This window comes from Acanthisitta chloris, unplaced genomic scaffold (genome assembly GCF_000695815.1).
Source record: "Acanthisitta chloris isolate BGI_N310 unplaced genomic scaffold, ASM69581v1 scaffold6612, whole genome shotgun sequence".
NCBI lineage: Eukaryota > Metazoa > Chordata > Aves > Passeriformes > Acanthisittidae > Acanthisitta > Acanthisitta chloris.
Window position 1 is genome coordinate 1 of NW_008660167.1, and position 18,501 is coordinate 18,501.

The window sequence follows — 18,501 nt, forward strand, 5'->3', positions numbered from 1 at the left end:
GCGCAGAACCGAGGGGTGGACTTAACCATGGACACTATCTCCCAGGTTGCCCCAAGAACCTAGGGATACCTGATCATTAGAAGTGAAATGGTAATAGTGTTTACTGATTTTTCAAACACAGATTGCAAAAAATCATAGAACTTATAAAGAATTTTAAGGAAGTATTTTTCTCATGAACAGTATGACATTTTAAATAATGTTTTTGGTTTTAATACTGAGTATGTTAATTCATGGGACACTTGCTAGGACTTTTGTGCAGTCTTAATTCACAAATGTTTACTTAAATATTAATAAGATATAGATAAATTAAATTAAATTTAAATTTTATTCATATTTTCCTTGTCCTGCAAATGGGTTTCCATTTTTCATTGCTTTGTCAGATCTTTCCTGGAAAAGACATTGTGAATTCCTGATTCTTATGAACCCCTTCACTAGGTAGAGAAAAAATACTTCTAGCTTATGTGACTATACAGGTCTAGTTTATGTTTCAGTTTATGGGAGAATAGCAATACTGTTGAAGAACATTGCCAGAATAGATCAAATGTCATTGTAGTGATGACAAAATTTCATCATCGACCTGTCATCATCATAATGAATTTTTTACTATGAGAGTTGCAATCTCCATCTTTCCAGAATGATGGAAAGTGGGTAATGTTTTTCCTATTTAGGTACTCATTAAAATGGGGTTGTCACACGACAGATTTGAGACAAGTTTTCACCCTATGGCTTGTTTGACAATTTACACCATAGCAGTCAGTTGGCAACAGATTATGTTGCTTTCTGCTGTATCATTTCTCTTATCTTCTAATGCAATTGCCATCCTTATCATCTCACACTGCCTAACCCCTGATAACCTAACAAAACAACAGTGGGTGGTATCTCTGCCCATACCATGGGGGTGGAACTAGATGATCTTTAAGGTCCCTTTCAACCCAAACCATCCCATTATTCTCTACTATTATATCCACATCTGTAGTTATATCTATATAAAATATAGATATATATAATATTATCAGAGCTGAGGGAGAACTACGCTTTTTTTTTACTGTGCCACTGCATTTTAATTCTGTTTTGTTGATTATTTTGTGTAATACATTCTAAAATAATAGTCACATTTGACTGATGAATCAAACAAGATTATTTGCTTAACAAAAAGAAACATGTATACACAAGTATCCGAATTTGAAATTCACTGCACCTTGCACAAACAAACAGTAGAATGGAGAGGGAAGAATAAATGGGTTTGGATTAGTGGAGTAATGTGCTGGGAAGGGTTGATAGAGGATAAGAGCATATTCTGGAGTGAAAAAGGCATTTGCAGCATTTGCCGGTGCCAATGTTGCAACATCTCAAAGGAAAACAGGTAACAAAGAGAAGTGGAACTCAGAAGAAATATTTCACATTCTCCCATAACAGCAGCGTCAAGTAGCAGCAAGAAAGCCTGCTTACATTATAGTACTTGGAAGCAATTAGTGCAAATGTCAACATACTCAGGCTCTCAATTATTTTAAGAAGTTTTGGACTTGCAATAATATAATCTGGAAATCGATGTCATACTATTCAGTTGATAAAGTGAACTCTTTCATCAGTTGTACTGAGCTTTTTAAGGCTGACGGGAAAAGCTGATGGGTGAGACATACAGACTATGGTTGATTTATCTTTTTACAGACACCTGAACAAAATATATCTAAAACATGAACTGGGAATTGTTGTAACAGCACACGCTGCCCCCCATGAAACAACAGAAGAGAATGGAAGGTTGTTTTCAAAGATCAGCTTGAAACCGAGAAGATTATTTCTTCTCAAAACCAAGGACATACCAGCAAAAGAAACATCAAACTGAATCATTGTGGGCTTTCATGTGAAATTAAAGAATAAAGATCTGATGCTTGTTTCAGATTGATATTAGTATTGACTTTTTGATAACAAGCACATAACAGAACTTCTCACATAATTAGAAATCAGTTCTGAATTTAAAGCATGAGAGATTTGACAAGAGATGGTCTGTTGCGATAATGAAGAGAAGGACATTTTAAGTATGTACTACTTATCTCAAAATATTAGAAATAATAGGAATAGGAATAGGAATAGTGTGATGGAAACAAGTCTTAGAACTTCACCTTTGTGGCAGCATCAAAACAGACAAAGCCCATGCTAAAGTCAATGGTAAGTCCCATAAGATGACTCTCCAAAACACAGGCATATGTCTTGCACTGTAAAAGAAAAAACAGAGAAGGCAGTTACCACAGAACACATTTCTTGAAGTTCTTTCTAGGACCACTATTTCTGTGTCTTTATTCTAATGTTTATATATTTCAAAATTATTATCAGAAATAAGTAATTTGTGTATAAATATGTCAAATTATTTCCAGTGTATTTCAAATCAAAGGATTTTTAAGAGTGATAAAGTTGTCTAGGTAATGTGAAAAGAGGCTTTCCTTCCATTAGGAAAAATGAAACAGAATTGCCTCAATGGCTTACCAATGACAGTTGCTAAAAGGGAAATGTTATTATTTTTAAACTTTCTTATTTGTTTTTCATACCCAGTAACTTCTTCTAACATTAATATATTCCTTTTAGCTTTTTAAGAATAAATAAATGTGTATATAAAATATCCTTTTGGTATACTGTTTCTTGTGCTTTTGTGTGTCTCAGTGAAAAAAGTAGTATTTCATACCATTTAACAATTGATGTAATCATGTGAAATATATTTTTTGTTTCAGCTAGCGGACCAATATATGTCAAAGTTTTCTGAGAGAAACCTTGAAATCCTGAGAGACATTCTCATTCTACAATCTTTGAATATATGCATCTATTTATTTCCATAACATCACACTTCAATACATGTTGTGAGACATTAATTTGTGTCATTTTCAGGATCAAAACTATTGCTGTGCTTGAAGGCTGACTTCAGGTACAAAATGGCAAACTTGTATTTTTCATCACAAAATATGTAAAAAAAAAGTGCAAACATTTGCAAATCTGATGCAAGTTCTTTAAAGAAATCATTCTTATTTTACAGACATTTACCCTCCAGATTAAATGAAATAATGTTCTTCAAATATGGCTGCATCCACTAAAAATATGAAATGAGAACAAAGAATTCCATGACCTATAATGTGTCAAAGAATCAAAATATAAATTGTAAACATCGGAACAGTGTAAGTTACTAAATTGTCAGTATTACAAAAGTACCTATGATTACTTTTGGCATTTTGGTTATCAAGGATAAAGCACAGGCCTTTATTTATATATTCTTTGGGTGGGTTTTTTGAATTCTAAATGGTCTTCCCCAGTACACAACAAGCTGAATCATGCATTGACAGCTTCTACCAGTTGAAATAGATATTGCAATGAAGGCAAATTGAAAACTTCATAGGTAGTGTTTATATTAGCAAATAAAAGTGGTGCTGTTTGTTTTTCCCTTGAAGCAGCTACACCATAAAACTGCTATGAATATGTAAACTTTGATTGTAAATCAGTGCTATTGAAAAAGGAGAGGATATTGCCTTTGGCACCATCTCATTAGTAGAAGAAAAGAGTGTAAAGTAATATATTTCACAGTTACGTACTAGTTAATTATTCTCTTATGCAAAATTTTCAGGTTTTGCATGCAAAGCAAAAAATGTATTTTTGTAGAATTATCTTGCAAACTTCCTCCAAGATGAAAACTACATTCATAAACCCCCAGACCTAGAACAGACCTAGAGCCTTTACTGGAAATTAGATTTTGGCAAGGAGACAGTATATCAGATTTAAAATATGTACTGTCATCTAGAGGCATCTAATCTCCCACCTCAACACCAGAGGTCAACCTGCAGTGCACACTGGAGCACCATGCTGAGCTAGCACAACTAACTCTGCTTAAGCACAGCTCTGCGCTGGGCTAATTAGCCTCACTGGGAGGTTAAGATTTATGAGAAACAGGACATACCAGTCTTGGTTCGAGACTGCACTGAAAAAGCAGCCTGGACTGGAGGTTCTTTCTCTAAGAGGAAGTGAGCAGTTTGCGGAGAAGTATCATCTAGTTCAGTTCAGTGTAGCTATTTGAAGGAAGAAACTACAGACCAACAGTAGTTTCTTTATTTATACTTTATTTTTTATTTATTTATTTATTTATTTATTTATTTATTTATTTATTTATTCTTTATTTATGCTAAGACCATTCTACGCCTTTGGACCATGTATTCCATGATGTTCAAAACAATTCAGAGAAAAAAAATGTAAGAATAACAAAAGGATCTCTGGACCAGAAGATCAGTTTCTTTGGGGAAGAAAGTCCTTTGGTTTATGCATGCATTGTATGCATTTGCACATGATTCTGGTTAAAGGTCTGAGTAGGATGTGAACTTGCAGACACTAGTTAACTCTGTTATGATTTTTCTCTTTCTTTTCTTTAATTTGCCTTTTAATTCAGATATTTGGAGAAAACAAAAATGAAGAAATTGTTCTTAAGATACATGATAGCTTAAAATTTCTTATACATTTAATAAAGGTTTTAAAACTTTAAAAGTGACTGTTAATAATATATACTGTGGATTTCTCACATAGAGCTCATGAAAACCTTACCAGAACTGAAGCATCCCCCTCTCAAAAGAAGCAGAATATACTTCAGCACTCATTTCTTGTTCTCTCACAGAATACAGAATCTTAAATTTGGTTTATGAATAATTCAATGGGTCAGGCAAGGGCTGAAGGAGACAACCTAAAGTTGTTCCTTGGGTTCTTTTCCTTCAACACACACAGTTTAAATTATGGGATACACTGTGAACTTAGTGTAAACTATATCTGAGGTTAAAGAAAACCACACTATAAGTCTAAGATTTAATTCAGACTTTCAAATTTAGATTCAACTTCAGTGGGGACAAAAGTTAAAGTACTGCAACACAAAATGGCTTACATAATAATCCTTATATTACAGAACAAACAACTACAATGCAAACAAGGACAACAAGAAAAAAAAACATGACAGAGAGATGAAAATTTTAGTTTAAAGCAGCAGTATCTCAAAGGGAACATGACCATAATATGTAACTGCACATCATTACGCAAGCTATGGTTGTCTCAGATTCTTTGTGCAACAATCCTGTGAGACAGTAAGGAAAAACGATCTTCATTTCAATTAAAACTTTCTCCTTTTAATAGGTAATTGTGAAAATGGATTAGCATCCCTTACTAGTCAAAACAAAACTAACCAAAGAGTGACTGTAAGACACCATAATGACACCACTACATTATTGTACCACATATTATTGCTAAATTATTATCAGTCTATGTCTTCTCTAAAATACTTTCTTTCTAAGAAAACCCAGCTGCCTAATTTTTGTTTTATATATACCTCTGGCAGATGCTATGAATTAGACTTAAACAGAATTTATAATACCTCTATTGTGAGGCAATTGAAAATATTTTAATTCATGATATATTCCTTGGAATTATATCAGAATAGGGCCCTGAATGACCTCCTGTGGAGGTTAATGCAAATTAATACTAATTGAGTAACTGTTATTATTAGTATAATTATGGAATATAGATTAAATTTCAGTGGCAGTTTTTAACTGCAGTTATATTTTCAAAATTATAGTTCATTTAAGGCAAACTTCCACAAATCTGGAATATCATTCACATTAAATATGAATATCCCTATTAATATGATTTCATAAACCACAATTTTAGTAGAAATGTACAGTTGATACCTTAATTTTGAAATTGTCACCATTTTTTTTCTCATGGAGCAGTGAAAGGACTTGTTGGAGACAAATTATATCACCAGATTTTTCTGCATCTGCAAGCTGGTAGATGAAAACAGTAATGGATTGTTGAAAGAAAACAGCGGTCAAACCCAGTTATATTAAAAATTGTCTTTGTTTTTTTTAAAATTGAGATACAGAAATAAAGAAAAAAGTGTGAAATCAGGAGTGTGAGTGCCACAGTAATAATTTCTCATAAGAAGCCTGTTTGTACACTTTCACAGATTTGCTATAACGAATTAATCAATCAATCAGTTTCAGGAAATCATTACTTTGAGTTCTTAATTTCTACTTTAAACATCAGCAGAGAGAAAAGAGAGGTGAAAAGGTCAAGATTAATCTGAGGTTAAGATTACTAGGAAAATTCTTTTGGGGAAGCATGAGAGCAGTTTTGAATAAATGTAATTCTAAAATCCAAAAGAAAAATCTAAACTAGGAATACTAGAGTATTAATCAATATTAGAGTAGAACAAGTATGAACTGGCTTCTGGGCTATAAGTTATTCAAGAAAAATCCATATTTTCCTTTATTTATTGCACAGTACTGCTTCTATAAACTGTGTTTCATTCAGTTACATAAGAAAGACAAAGCATCTCAAATAGTGGCAGAAGACATATATTGCTGCAATTCTTCACACAGAAAAACTAGACTTATTCAGCATGACAATTAAAGATCAAAAGGTAAGAATAGTTTCTAGAAAAGGTAGCAGTGTATGAACATAAAGAAAAATTTCTAACCTTCTCCAACTCCTCCAACAAAATGCAATAAGACTGACAGCAATGTAGTCTTTGCAGAATGGATCACTATTAGTATAAACTCATTCAGTCCATCTGCATGTGGTGGTTCATAGGTCAGAAAAGGGCTAATATATAACTAATGATTTGTCTGAATAAAAATATGCCAGTGCTTGCGTTCCCAGGAGGACACAGAAAATGAGTGCCAGGAAAGTGAGCAGTGGCCAACACTTGCACAGGCTAATATGATTTCTGTAGGTGTGTATAAGTCATGGCAACATCAGCTAAAGCTGTTCTAACCACATGCATATTTTATGATTAGAACATCAATACAGCAACCAGGATTAGGTGAATTATAATTGCAGTGGCTGTTTTTTTTCTTCTCTTTTAAGTCAAAAACTCATTACGTTTTCGTCATATGAGAACACCAAATTTATCTTTAAGCACTGATACATATTTTTGCTATAATAAATTGCTTGTAAGCTGTATCAGGATATCATTCATCTCTGCTCTGTCATCTGAAAATTGAGAAAATACACAAGAAACAAGAAACATGTGAAAAAAGAATAACGTATTTGAGGTACAATTTTGTTCTTGCTTGTATCCAGGAAGTACTTCACTCAGTGTAATCTCATTCCCAGTTACTACAAGGACAATTTAATTCCTGCAAGGTTCTCTTGTGTTATCCAGCAACAATTAAGGTACAATGTAAGACAGTAAGCATATCTAAACAGCTGGGTTTTGTCCATGATCTGCTTTTCCTCATCTGTTCAAGAACATCAGTTATCAAATATGTATCACCTCGTCACATAACTCAAGGACTCTATTTGAGATGATCTCTGCTGAATGTTAGATTCCAAGCTCTTTGGAAACACCAAAAGGTTTTTTTCTGCAATTATTTACATAAGACAGTAATTTGAGAGCTGCGGGAGGTCAGAAAATTTCTTAAATTACAACATTATTTCATATAGGTCTAGTTTGTAAATGTACCAAAAGGAGATCACCAGGGCAGTTCTCACCTGTATCCGTTCAACTTCTAAAAAAGTTGCTGTTTGGAAGGCTTTTTCCCAAAGTGTTAGGTCAGATTCTAGTTCCACAGAAAAGTAAAGATCTTCTCCAGATTCAGACTGGACACTGAAGCAATGTTTCCGCCGGTCCAGTAGATCACTGTCCTGATGAAAACCTGAAGTTATATAATCTGGCATACATCAATTAATATTTTTAATTGCAAACATCTATGCCTCAAACCCAGCATTTTTAAAAGGCATTTTTTATGATATAACACTGTAGTAACTATCAAGTGCTGAAGAAATGAAAACGAGGGGTTTGGTGCAAATGTAGACATTTAAATGATTTTTAGACAGGACACCTAAATTCCAAATGGTACAGAATGACACACCATACCTCTGGCTTAACTTTGAATATCTTAACAAATCACTGTGTTATCAGCTATACAATTTTAGATTAAACAAATTCTGTACAAGGTGTCCACTTTCTATTCACATGGGGAACAAAAATACCAGCTTCTGTGACCTATTTGACTCACACACCCTACTCTGGAAGGCTGGTCAAAGGAAGCAGTATGATTTTAAGCAGTATGATAAGTCCATCTGTCCTATTATTGCAGCAGAGGCTAGAGAAAACAAGTTCATATTTCTGGAGGCTTACAAAATGCTACATAAAATTTGCCTTTAGATGGATACTGCCAGTAGAGACTATAGTGGCTGCCAGTGGTTAAGTTGCTGGCTTTGGATCAGGAGGAGAAAGTTACTTTTGGATTTATTTTCAACACAATACCACTGAATGGATATTGGGTTATAAACTTATAATAATTAATGATTGTCAGCATTTGTAATTGGTACTAAACCAACGAATAAGTAAGTTAATCAAGAAATCCATTCACTAAAATGTTTTCAATTATTTGTTTTTTTATTTTTATTCAATACAGGATGCTTTAGGCTAAAATTCTGGCATGTAATTCGTCCTTGTGAAAAATACACTTTCAGAAACAGGTGTAATTAATTTTGTCCCTGCTATGTCGAAGCAGCTGCTACATGTCAGAAACTCACCAGCTGTCCTTGCCAATTCATCTGGAAATTTGGGTGTAAGTAGCATGGGTGCAATTTCTACAACGCTACCCCGTAGCAAAGGGCACAATTAAGACTGCTAAAGGAGACTCACAGGACAGTATTGCCTTCTGGTTATATACAACTTGGATAGACCAAGGGGAGCATAACCAGCTCATACAAGCTGGAAAAGGACCTTACACTGTTCAAGTCAGCTCTCCCTGGGGCAGACAACCAAGAACCTAAAGCTAACTGAGAACAGAAATAAATAAAACAGAAAAATGTCAGAAACTATTACTCTCAGGCATACAAGTAGGCGATGGTAGAGTAAGCACTACTTTCCCCTTTCTTTTCATTCAGTAGACATGTGACAGACCTGTTCAAGAAAGCCAATACAGCATGCATTCCTGAATGCTTCTGGTTCAAAACTGCTTTACATTTTCTAGAAGAATCAGCTATGGAAGCAACATACCATCTCTTTGCAATTACCATGACGAAACCAAGTTGCTAGGATTTTAAAATGACCAGTCACTGTGGAACAATCTCCTTCCTTGCTTCCATCAAGTCCTAAGATGCTTAGCTCATTAGTGTTAAGTCATGTATGGAAAAAATCAGCATGAACGTAGGCTGTTAGATCTTACAAACAGCATTTTCAAAAAAAAATTAATATTCTCACATATTTTTCTTCCACATGTTCAGAGGGCTGTGTAGTTGAACATGCTAGATGTAGTTGACTAATAGCCTATGCCCTATGAAAAATACTTTTGTCTTTTTTTGGCGTCTTTTTTTATCCCTTTTTTTTCCCCTTTTTATTCAGGTCCTTCTGCTAAAACTGAAGTGTCATTTCTGCTCACAGTATGTTATGACTAGCATTCAAAAAGGAGTTTATAATGTCTAGGTTGCTGTTAATGACATCTATGCTTCATTGCACATACACCCTCCATGAGCACAGAGCAGCCGCATTGTGACAAAAGTTTAACCTTGTGGATATGGGTAGCAACATAAAACACAATCATAGAATGTTTTGGGTTGGAAGGGACTTTAAAGATCATCTAGTTACATCCCTCTGCCATGGGCAGGTACACCTTTCACCAGACCAGGTTGCTCAGAGCAACATCCAGCCTGGCCTTGGACATTTTCAGGGCATCCATGACTTCTCTGGGCAACCTGTTCCAGTGCCTCATCACCCTCACAGTAAAGAATTCTTTCCTAATATCTAATCTAAATCTATCTAATCTCTTTCAGTTTGAATCCATTCACCCTCGTCCTGTCACTACATGCTCTTGTAAAAAGTCCCTTTCCATCTTTCTTGTCTTTCTGGTCACCCCAAATCCTTCTCTTTTCCAGGCTGAACAATCCCAATTCTGGTTGAGTTAAAGACCTGGCAGACCCTCACTCCTCCAGGGAAGAAAAGCTACTTCTTATAGTCTAATAGCACTTCTTGTCTAACAGGTCTTAAGTGGGGGTCTTGAACTCACTGTGCTTCCAGACCTTTACCTAATTGAATTGGCTTGTGGGTCCCTAACCAAATGGACCTATTCAGCATGGAGTCTGACAAGACTCACGTGTAAGGTACATGTATTTTTCCGTGGAAGGTTCTAGTTGTTCACAGCTAGTCTCAGAAGAACCTAAAATATTTTGAACTCATCTTTACCTATTCTTGACAACAGCAGAGAATAAATAATTATTGCTAATCAAACTCTTCTTAAGCCTTTTTTGAAAAAACTATGGCACTAAATGGGATCACAGGAATCACTGCCATTAAAACAACTGAAGTAATAATCCCTGTTTTTAAATGGGAGGGAGTTTAGTGCAGTGCTCAGTTCCAGAATGTATATCTCTATTTAGCTGGGCACAGTTAAGGTTTGATGCTTTTAAATTACATTTTTAGACTCTCCTATTCTTAAAGGCTTTATTCTTTCCTATTGAGAAGAATATGCTGTCTATGAGAACGGGAAGAGTTATTGTGCAGACTGTGAAACACAAAATGTTAAAAGTTTTTCTGAGATTGATCTCTGTTAAAAAGTGTTTGAAAAATACAAAAATCTCAGAAGTCCTTGAAATGATTAAATAAAAGCCTGTGTATTTTATTATCAACTGCAAGCAATAATTCTACTAGATTTTACTAAGCGTTACACAAAACCAAGATGATGAAAAGAGAAAGAAGAGATAAATGTGATCTATAATATTTATCCAGGTTTTTGCTATTTAAACATGAAAATGAAACCATGCTTTGATTTAGAAAAGATCTAATCAGTACTAAGTAGCATTTCCCCTCTGTGGTTTAGATATAAAATGTAGAGTATTTCAACTACTACATCATATCGTGACAAACACCACACATAATGTACTCATTTATTATTGGAATTTACATTCTGTTAAGTTCTTATTTGGAATGAAAGCAAAATTCAACATTGCTGCAGAAATAATAATTTCACAGAATAAGAATTTAAATTTTTGATTCACTCTAATGTATGTACTTGATTTTCAAATCAATTTCTATGGTTAAGCCCATGGTACTAAAAGGTTAAGTCAAATAAATTTAAATTATGTACTTTCATTTTTCTAAAATTGCTGGCATACACATGAGGTATTCTATTCCTTCTTAGTGATATTTCATCCTACTCGCAAAAACTGTTTGGTGCAAGCTTCCCTTTTATACTGCTGCTGCTTTTTCTGCAAGATCTTTCTTTAGTTTTGCATTTGTTCTCAAGCATTTAAAATCTGTATTTCAGATTTACAGACCTAATCATGTTTCCATTTGTACAATGGACAACTGTAGGAAACAGTATGTAAGCAGAGCTAAAAGACAGTTATAGTTATCTAAATGCCTTATAAAGGCAGGCATTTAAAGCAATTTTTTATCCTTATGAATCCAACTGAGAATTGTCCAACAGTCTCTGCAATGATGTCAATGATGGACATTAGCCAATTTAATGTTGACTTTTTAGGAACTCTTTCTTATTGTTAATGATCAGTTGTACCATTTGTCCCTGATGTTCTCCTGGTGAATTAATAAAGACTCTCTGAAGAGGAATAGGCACAAAACTTTTAGCTGCATGCTAACTCCCTATGGCTGTGAGGAAAGTCATTGGCTTACACCCAGCTTCAGGGTAATACAGCATCTCTGCTGACAGGATGGTATGACTCCTGCTTGCCTAATTAATAATGACGTCCATGTTAAGTGAGAGTAATAAATTTGTCTAAGGGAACCAAGCATGGCTCATTAGGCAGGTCCTTTCAAATTAAGGTAGAATGCTTCTGTATCACCAAGTAGTGACATCACCCTCTCTTCTGCAGAGCTAATGTTTTCTCTTTTGAAAGACTGCTCTCTCCACAAGCAGCACTGCTCCTTTTTAATGACTTGGGTCTTTCCATTGTAAGTATGATGAGTGCATTTGATACTCATATTTTGGCTATTATTTAAATCTGGTAAGATGCATAAGGATCTAACCTTCTGTGATAGAGAGAGTTGAGTTGTTCGATTATGCGAAGCTCTGTGCAATACAAAACAAAGCTAGATCTGCCACGTTCATGCTCATGATATGACTTTTACCCAGGAGCTGCTCAACTACCCTGGAAGTCTGGTTTACCTGTGAAGTGCAATGTAATATACAGTTATTTGACAATGGAACTGTAAATGTCAGTGACACTGACGAGCAGTTTTTGACATGAGCAACAATTCATGTAAGATGTTCAAAACTGTCCTAATCACAGCTGTATATCTAAATAGACAAAATAGACCTCGATTTTCAAGAGAATTTTATTTCAGCTGTTAAAATGAGGTAAATATTAATGTTTGTCATATTAATTATAATTCTTAATAACACACAGATGAGAAAACAAACAAAACCTGTTTTCTTTGTTGATGTGTTTAGACAGTTCTACAAAAAAGAAAGCTGTCCTATTGTAACCAAGATTCAAACCTAGTCTCTAAATTCTCTGAAAATAAAAAGCATTTTCTCATCAATTCAAGAGTGCAATAACTCTACAGTGACTGTAAAAACTAATCACATCATGCCTTTACACTTGCTGGCATCAGTGCCCTGATTATTTTACTACTTGTGCCTCCTTTCACTTATCAGTTCTATCTACGTAAACATACATCCTTCTTTCTAAGGGCTTCTAATGATCCACTTCTTTATCTGGAATTCTGGGAACACTTTGCTTGAGCAACACCATTAGTTGCTATGGTGATGGTTCTAATAGCATTTACAGGCAGCAGGGAACAGATTCACTCCAGAGTGAATAAAAGATACAGCTTCTCCAACATATCCTCATTAATCAAGTAATAAAGAAAAAATTAACCATGCAGGCATGCACATATTTGTACATAGATCATCTTATTTAGACTCTTCTGAATCTTAATGTTAGTAAATGCAAAAAAAATGTTGACATTGCATATATATATATATGCATGCATTTAAATAAACACAGAATAGAAGCTAAACTAAAACTGGACAGAAAGTCTTCTGATGTCCAGATTTTCTGAAATATTTCTCAAGGGGAAAAATATTCATAATTACAGGATAAATTTTAGTTTCAATTAAATTTCCATTAGAAAGATCTGTCTGATTGCTTGAGAGAAATAGAAAGGTTCATTCCCTGAAACCTATTAGGATATGCTTGAATTGCTATTCTGCCTGAATAGGAAAATTAATTTCCTATTCTGCCTGATTAAAAGATGATGTAGTCTGGAAGACCCTCATCTGAATCAGAGCAAGAGACTGAACACAGGTTTCCTCTGAGTCAGTTCTTAATGAACTCTACTTAGAAACTTGTTTATTTTTTAAGCCATATGAGAAATTTTTCAAAATGTTCATAAACCAGACTAATCTTCTGCCTGAATAGGAAAATTAATTTCCTATTCTGCCTGATTAAAAGATGATGTAGTCTGGAAGACCCTCATCTGAATCAGAGCAAGAGACTGAACACAGGTTTCCTCTGAGTCAGTTCTTAATGAACTCTACTTAGAAACTTGTTTATTTTTTAAGCCATATGAGAAATTTTTCAAAATGTTCATAAACCAGACTAATCTTTTGAGGAAATAAATTATTTTAATTTTTTCCATAGAAGCATTAATAATTATTTTCTGCTATAGAGAAATCAGAGACTAGTATAATTACAAACAGATATTTAAAAATATGCTGATCATCTTTTTGGAGAGTTATTAAGGTTTTGTACTTCTTCAAACTTTAAGACATCATTTGCTGGAAATTAAGTTTAAGAACAGATCCCATATGAGTAAACAAAATGGCAATAGAGAGCAATGCTAAAGAGTGATCCCATCTTTTCATTCTGACCCCTTGCTTAGTACTTTCTCAAATTTAAATAATTGTAGCTGAGGGTTTTGTCCCATGTTACTTGCCTGCCAGGGAATATTTTTGTATTTTCACATTATAGTTAAAGCAGCTGAGTCAGTTCTGTAAAATAAATTAGGAAAATGGATGAAAATCGTTTGCCCATGTTAAAAACAAAGAAACAAACAGGCAAGCATCACCCTCTGAAACTGCTTTTTGGGCTGCTCTGGAACCTCCATTCCTTGGAATATCAATGGCTGATTTGGGGACAGTGGAACACCTTTGCTGCCCTTGGAAGATAATTAAGATCTACCAAAAGACTTAGTTGTTCGGGGCAAAATTTGACTGTTACCATTTTGAAGATTTCATAATGAACACGCTCCATCCCCATGGTGTACAGGAAGAGAACCTTCTCTGTTTTCCTAGATTAGAGGTTATGCTACTATCCATGGTAAGTGAGAACAGGATATACTACTTCTCCTTAAAGAGACTATAAACACCTGACTCATAACCAGAAGTGGACAGAGAACTGATGTGGAAGAAAAGTTTTTGTGGGTTTTACTTCTACTTCAGATGTATTAATTTTAAAGGTAGGAAAAGATCTTTTAAATGTCTTCCTCATGAAGGACACAAATATTGAAAGGATAAGAATTAAACCTGATTTAATCAAATGTTGGAAAATTACCCACAAAATTGATTATTCATTACATTAAAAGCATTACCTACATGATTGCATACATTTTTTAATTTATCTTCCCTTTTTTGGACAGAATTCCTTACTTACCCAAATAGCTTGTCAATATACTATGTCAGTATGAGAATCCATTAGCGTAGCATAGTGAAAGCATTTGTGTTGAATATCAGTATGTCAGCAAATTTATATATATGTAAAAAATTATATTTTACATCTACTTGCAAATAGTGCTTAGAAAAATAATTCAAAAAGGACAATGGAAAAGAAGATCCAGTCATAAAACCACTAGGTAAAAATTTGTTAGGATATTAATATTTCTTTTCAGTCCTGGCTCTGGCTGTTGAGAATAATTAATATGTAGACCTCCACTGTGAAGAGAATGCACCAAATGAAGCTTTGAATAGTTGTCCCTGAGACGAGAACAATTTATTTCACATAAGGAATGGGATACAGTTCCAGTGAAAAACATACAGAATTATCACTGTTGCATGAATGCCTATAGTTCCAAATTCTTTGTGCAATAAAATTGCAACATCTCAAGCTCAATTTAAGTATTGCAATAGCCAGAAAGAAAGACAGAAAAAAACCCCTCAAATAATTAAAGACTATGACCAGAAAATAAGAGAAAATTGAAAAATTAGAGAAAAATGGTGCACAAAAAAAATCTATCAAAATTGATGTATCAGTTGTGGACCAGATGAGCCACTGTGGTCTCTTCCAACCTGACCAATTCTGTGTGACTCTGTATCAGAATATATTAGTGAATAAAATCCTGAAATACTGAATCTCTCCAATCTTTAGAAACGCGCTGATTAGACTAAGTCAATGAAAGGAAACTTCCCAAACTTAAGATAAATCTCAGATATCTCGGATATGATAAATACTTGTCTTTCCCAAGTATCCTTACACAGTATTTTTATTTCACACCTTGTTTCTGTTGTTTTTCAACATTCCTTTTGCCTGATGTTAAAAGCTGAATTTGACTTTGCCTTTCAAGGATATTGCCACAGCACTGTCGGTCTCATAACCAGACAGGCAGCAAAAAGAAAGTTCTCTGCAACAGAGTCATTTAAGTATTTATTTTCTGTATCTGTTGCGTTTTTTCCTTTTCCTCTGTGTGTTTATCTTGTTATTTGTTTTAGGAAGAAGGATCAGACTCTGAGTTTGGAGGCGCAGCCCAATACAACTAACTCATTTTTCATCCAAAATGTGACCGTTTATACTATCTTAATATTGCATAACAAATGACAAAAAAAGTTTATTATTTTTAAATATATAGAAATCTCTCTAAAGTTAATGGGAATCATGAAAAGCCTTACTTAATAACTTTATATTTCAAATATTATTTGTCTCTCCTTTCTGAAACAAAAAGTAAACAAGCCTTTACACAGTCATTGTTGTTATGCATTTATTAACACTGCCTCTTTGCTTTCAAAAAAGACTCTTACATGGTGCTGTAGAGCTACAGAAACACCAACATCTTTAATACATAGGGCTCATTAAATTTATTCAAATTAACATGCCACGGATTAGTGCTTGTATAACTAGGTACATGTTGAGGAGAAATGAACTCAAATCACAAAGAGAATAACAGAAAATATGCATGATCCAGCCAGAGATGCAGACATCTACTACTTATGGTAGTAGTAGCCACACACCAGCTTACACTTACAAGGATCCAGTGATGGAAATTCAATGGCCTCTCAGGAGATCTATTTCAGTCTTAAATGGCACTAGCACCCAAGAAGTTCTTCTTTATTGTATAACTGAATCCAAATTAATGATGGTCTTAATGCCAGTAGACAGGGAGATATTTATGAGTTTTGCTATTTTTCTTATTTTGGAAGACAACTGTAGTTCTAGTTAGAGGGGAAACAAATCCTCTTTTTTTTGGGAGCATTAAATACTCTTAAATGTAGAACAGAAGGCAAACCAAAGACTGAAAATGATTTTAACTGTTTACAACTAAACCACTCTGAAGTTTAGCATTTTTTTTCAAGAACTGGATAAACCTTGGCTGAAAAACTATTTTCCCTGGATGTAGCATTAACCTATTCATAAAAGAGACTCTTTACTTCTGACTCGTAGGCAGTTTTGGGTACATGTGAAATACTTTAGTGGAATCACATCAGGATGTAAGTCTGTTGCTGTTGAGCAACCCATATTAACAATAGAGCTCAAATTGCATTCTGTACCTTCACTTTATATGCTTATGTGTCTATTGGTATTATTTCTAAAACTTAACTGAATATATAAACATTTTCAGTAGTTTCCCATGCTTTTTATATAATCCTTTTCCCATAGCTGACTTACTGGAAATGGAGAGCAAAATTACAGGAAATTTAAGTGGGAAAAATTAACATAACTGCATTTGAGGATTTTACAGATACTAATAGCTGAATAAGGAAGGAATCACAATTCTTATGAGACACCAAGTTGGTCCTGATTAATATAGTAAGAAAATTATAGCTGCACCAATATGAATGATATTGGCTATAAACATCAGAGATTCACTACCCTGACATACTGCTGGCACAGGCTACCTTTCACAGTTAACCTCACATTTCATTTCAGAGCTGATCTGACACTTGAATATGTTTCCTGCTTTATGCTGAATAAAGCATGCTTTTTATTGTGAATTTCCAAATATTTTTGTGTGACACATTAAAGATAGAAGTCAGGTGACTGAACTATAGAAAACATTTTCTCACAATTAAAAGGAGATGCTTGGATGAGATGAAGAATGTAAGTAACTTGAACAAAAAAGACAGAGAAGTGCAATCTTTTATGTTATTCTTCATAATTTACCTGAAAAATGTAACAAACATTTTTATTACCCTCAATATGGAAGAATTGCTTAAATATTTAGACTACTTTCAAATTTATCAAAGATATTTAAATCTTGTTAAATATACACACTTACACACGCACACACATGCACACACTCTCAAAACACACGTTAAACCTGCATATCCGAAATATAAGAGGTCTGAAAAAGACATATACAGCTCCAGCAGCTTTGAAGTACTGAACAGGACAAGGCCACCTGCCCATTTCTGAAGCTAGTGATAGAAGTACTTGGGTTTTTTTATAGTATTGAATATTTCTCCAATTGTATCACTAAAATTAGCCATTAAAGGGGCTTTGTTTCCCAAAACAGAGGATAGGGTGAAACTCGTTTCTTGCAGAAGAAATTAGAAATATTTATTTGTAGCAAATTCTACCAGTGTTTCTGTTGAAAATGACTCATACATAAATTTTAATATCAGAAGTGCTATTATTAGTTCTCCTGCCTGACACATTGCTTAACATGGATCACAGAGTTTCATCCACATGCTAGTATCTCTGTCCCACTTGCAACAGTTTGAATAAAACTTGTGGTAAAAAACCCAAAAAAACGTTGGTTTAAATGCTATCAACTTTTCTTACTGGTATCTTTCACCAATTAATCATCAGAACTTTTAAAGTTTCTAACTTCTTCCCCATTTGAACTTGCCCGACTTTGGTTTCTACTCACTTTCTTTTTACCTGTTTATTTTTAAAGTTAAAGAGTTGTTCAGTGCTTTGCATTTTCTCTTTGCTAATCTTCCACCCCTTAATCCACAGACCTATAGAATTTTTAATAAATTACTTCTTATACTTATCATTTTGTGCATTTACCCCCCACCCCAGGTCTTAATTTATTTGCATCTCCATAAATGTTTCTTTTACTTGAAACATAGCCCACTGCTGTTTGCCATTATTTCACAATGAATAATTTAAGCCAACTCAATTAAAATGTGATATTTGTACTCAGCCTGCTTTACATACATTTCATGTCAAAAATTATTTCAATCCCCAAATCTTGACAATAAAGAGCTTTAAATTTATGAGATATGTATTACCATAAGGTATTTTGAACATTTTATACAGAACCTTTTTTTATAATCCACTGTTGTTATGGTAGTGTATGAAAGT

General features: G+C 34.1%; 1 protein-coding gene across 1 annotated transcript in view; it reads right to left on the reverse strand.

Moving 5' to 3' along the window:
- Nucleotides 1-2,120: 2,120 nt before the first annotated feature.
- The window catches only part of SNTG1 (syntrophin, gamma 1), a gene marked incomplete at its 3' end in the record, with an annotated part of 134,983 nt that continues 118,602 nt past the window's right edge, over nucleotides 2,121-18,501 (reverse strand). The window contains exons 14-15 of the mRNA XM_009069728.1: nucleotides 7,504-7,656; nucleotides 2,121-2,213 (exon numbers count right to left, since the gene is read on the reverse strand). Of these exons, the coding sequence (XP_009067976.1) occupies nucleotides 2,121-2,213; nucleotides 7,504-7,656 (246 nt within the window). The remainder of the gene's footprint in view (nucleotides 2,214-7,503; nucleotides 7,657-18,501) is intronic.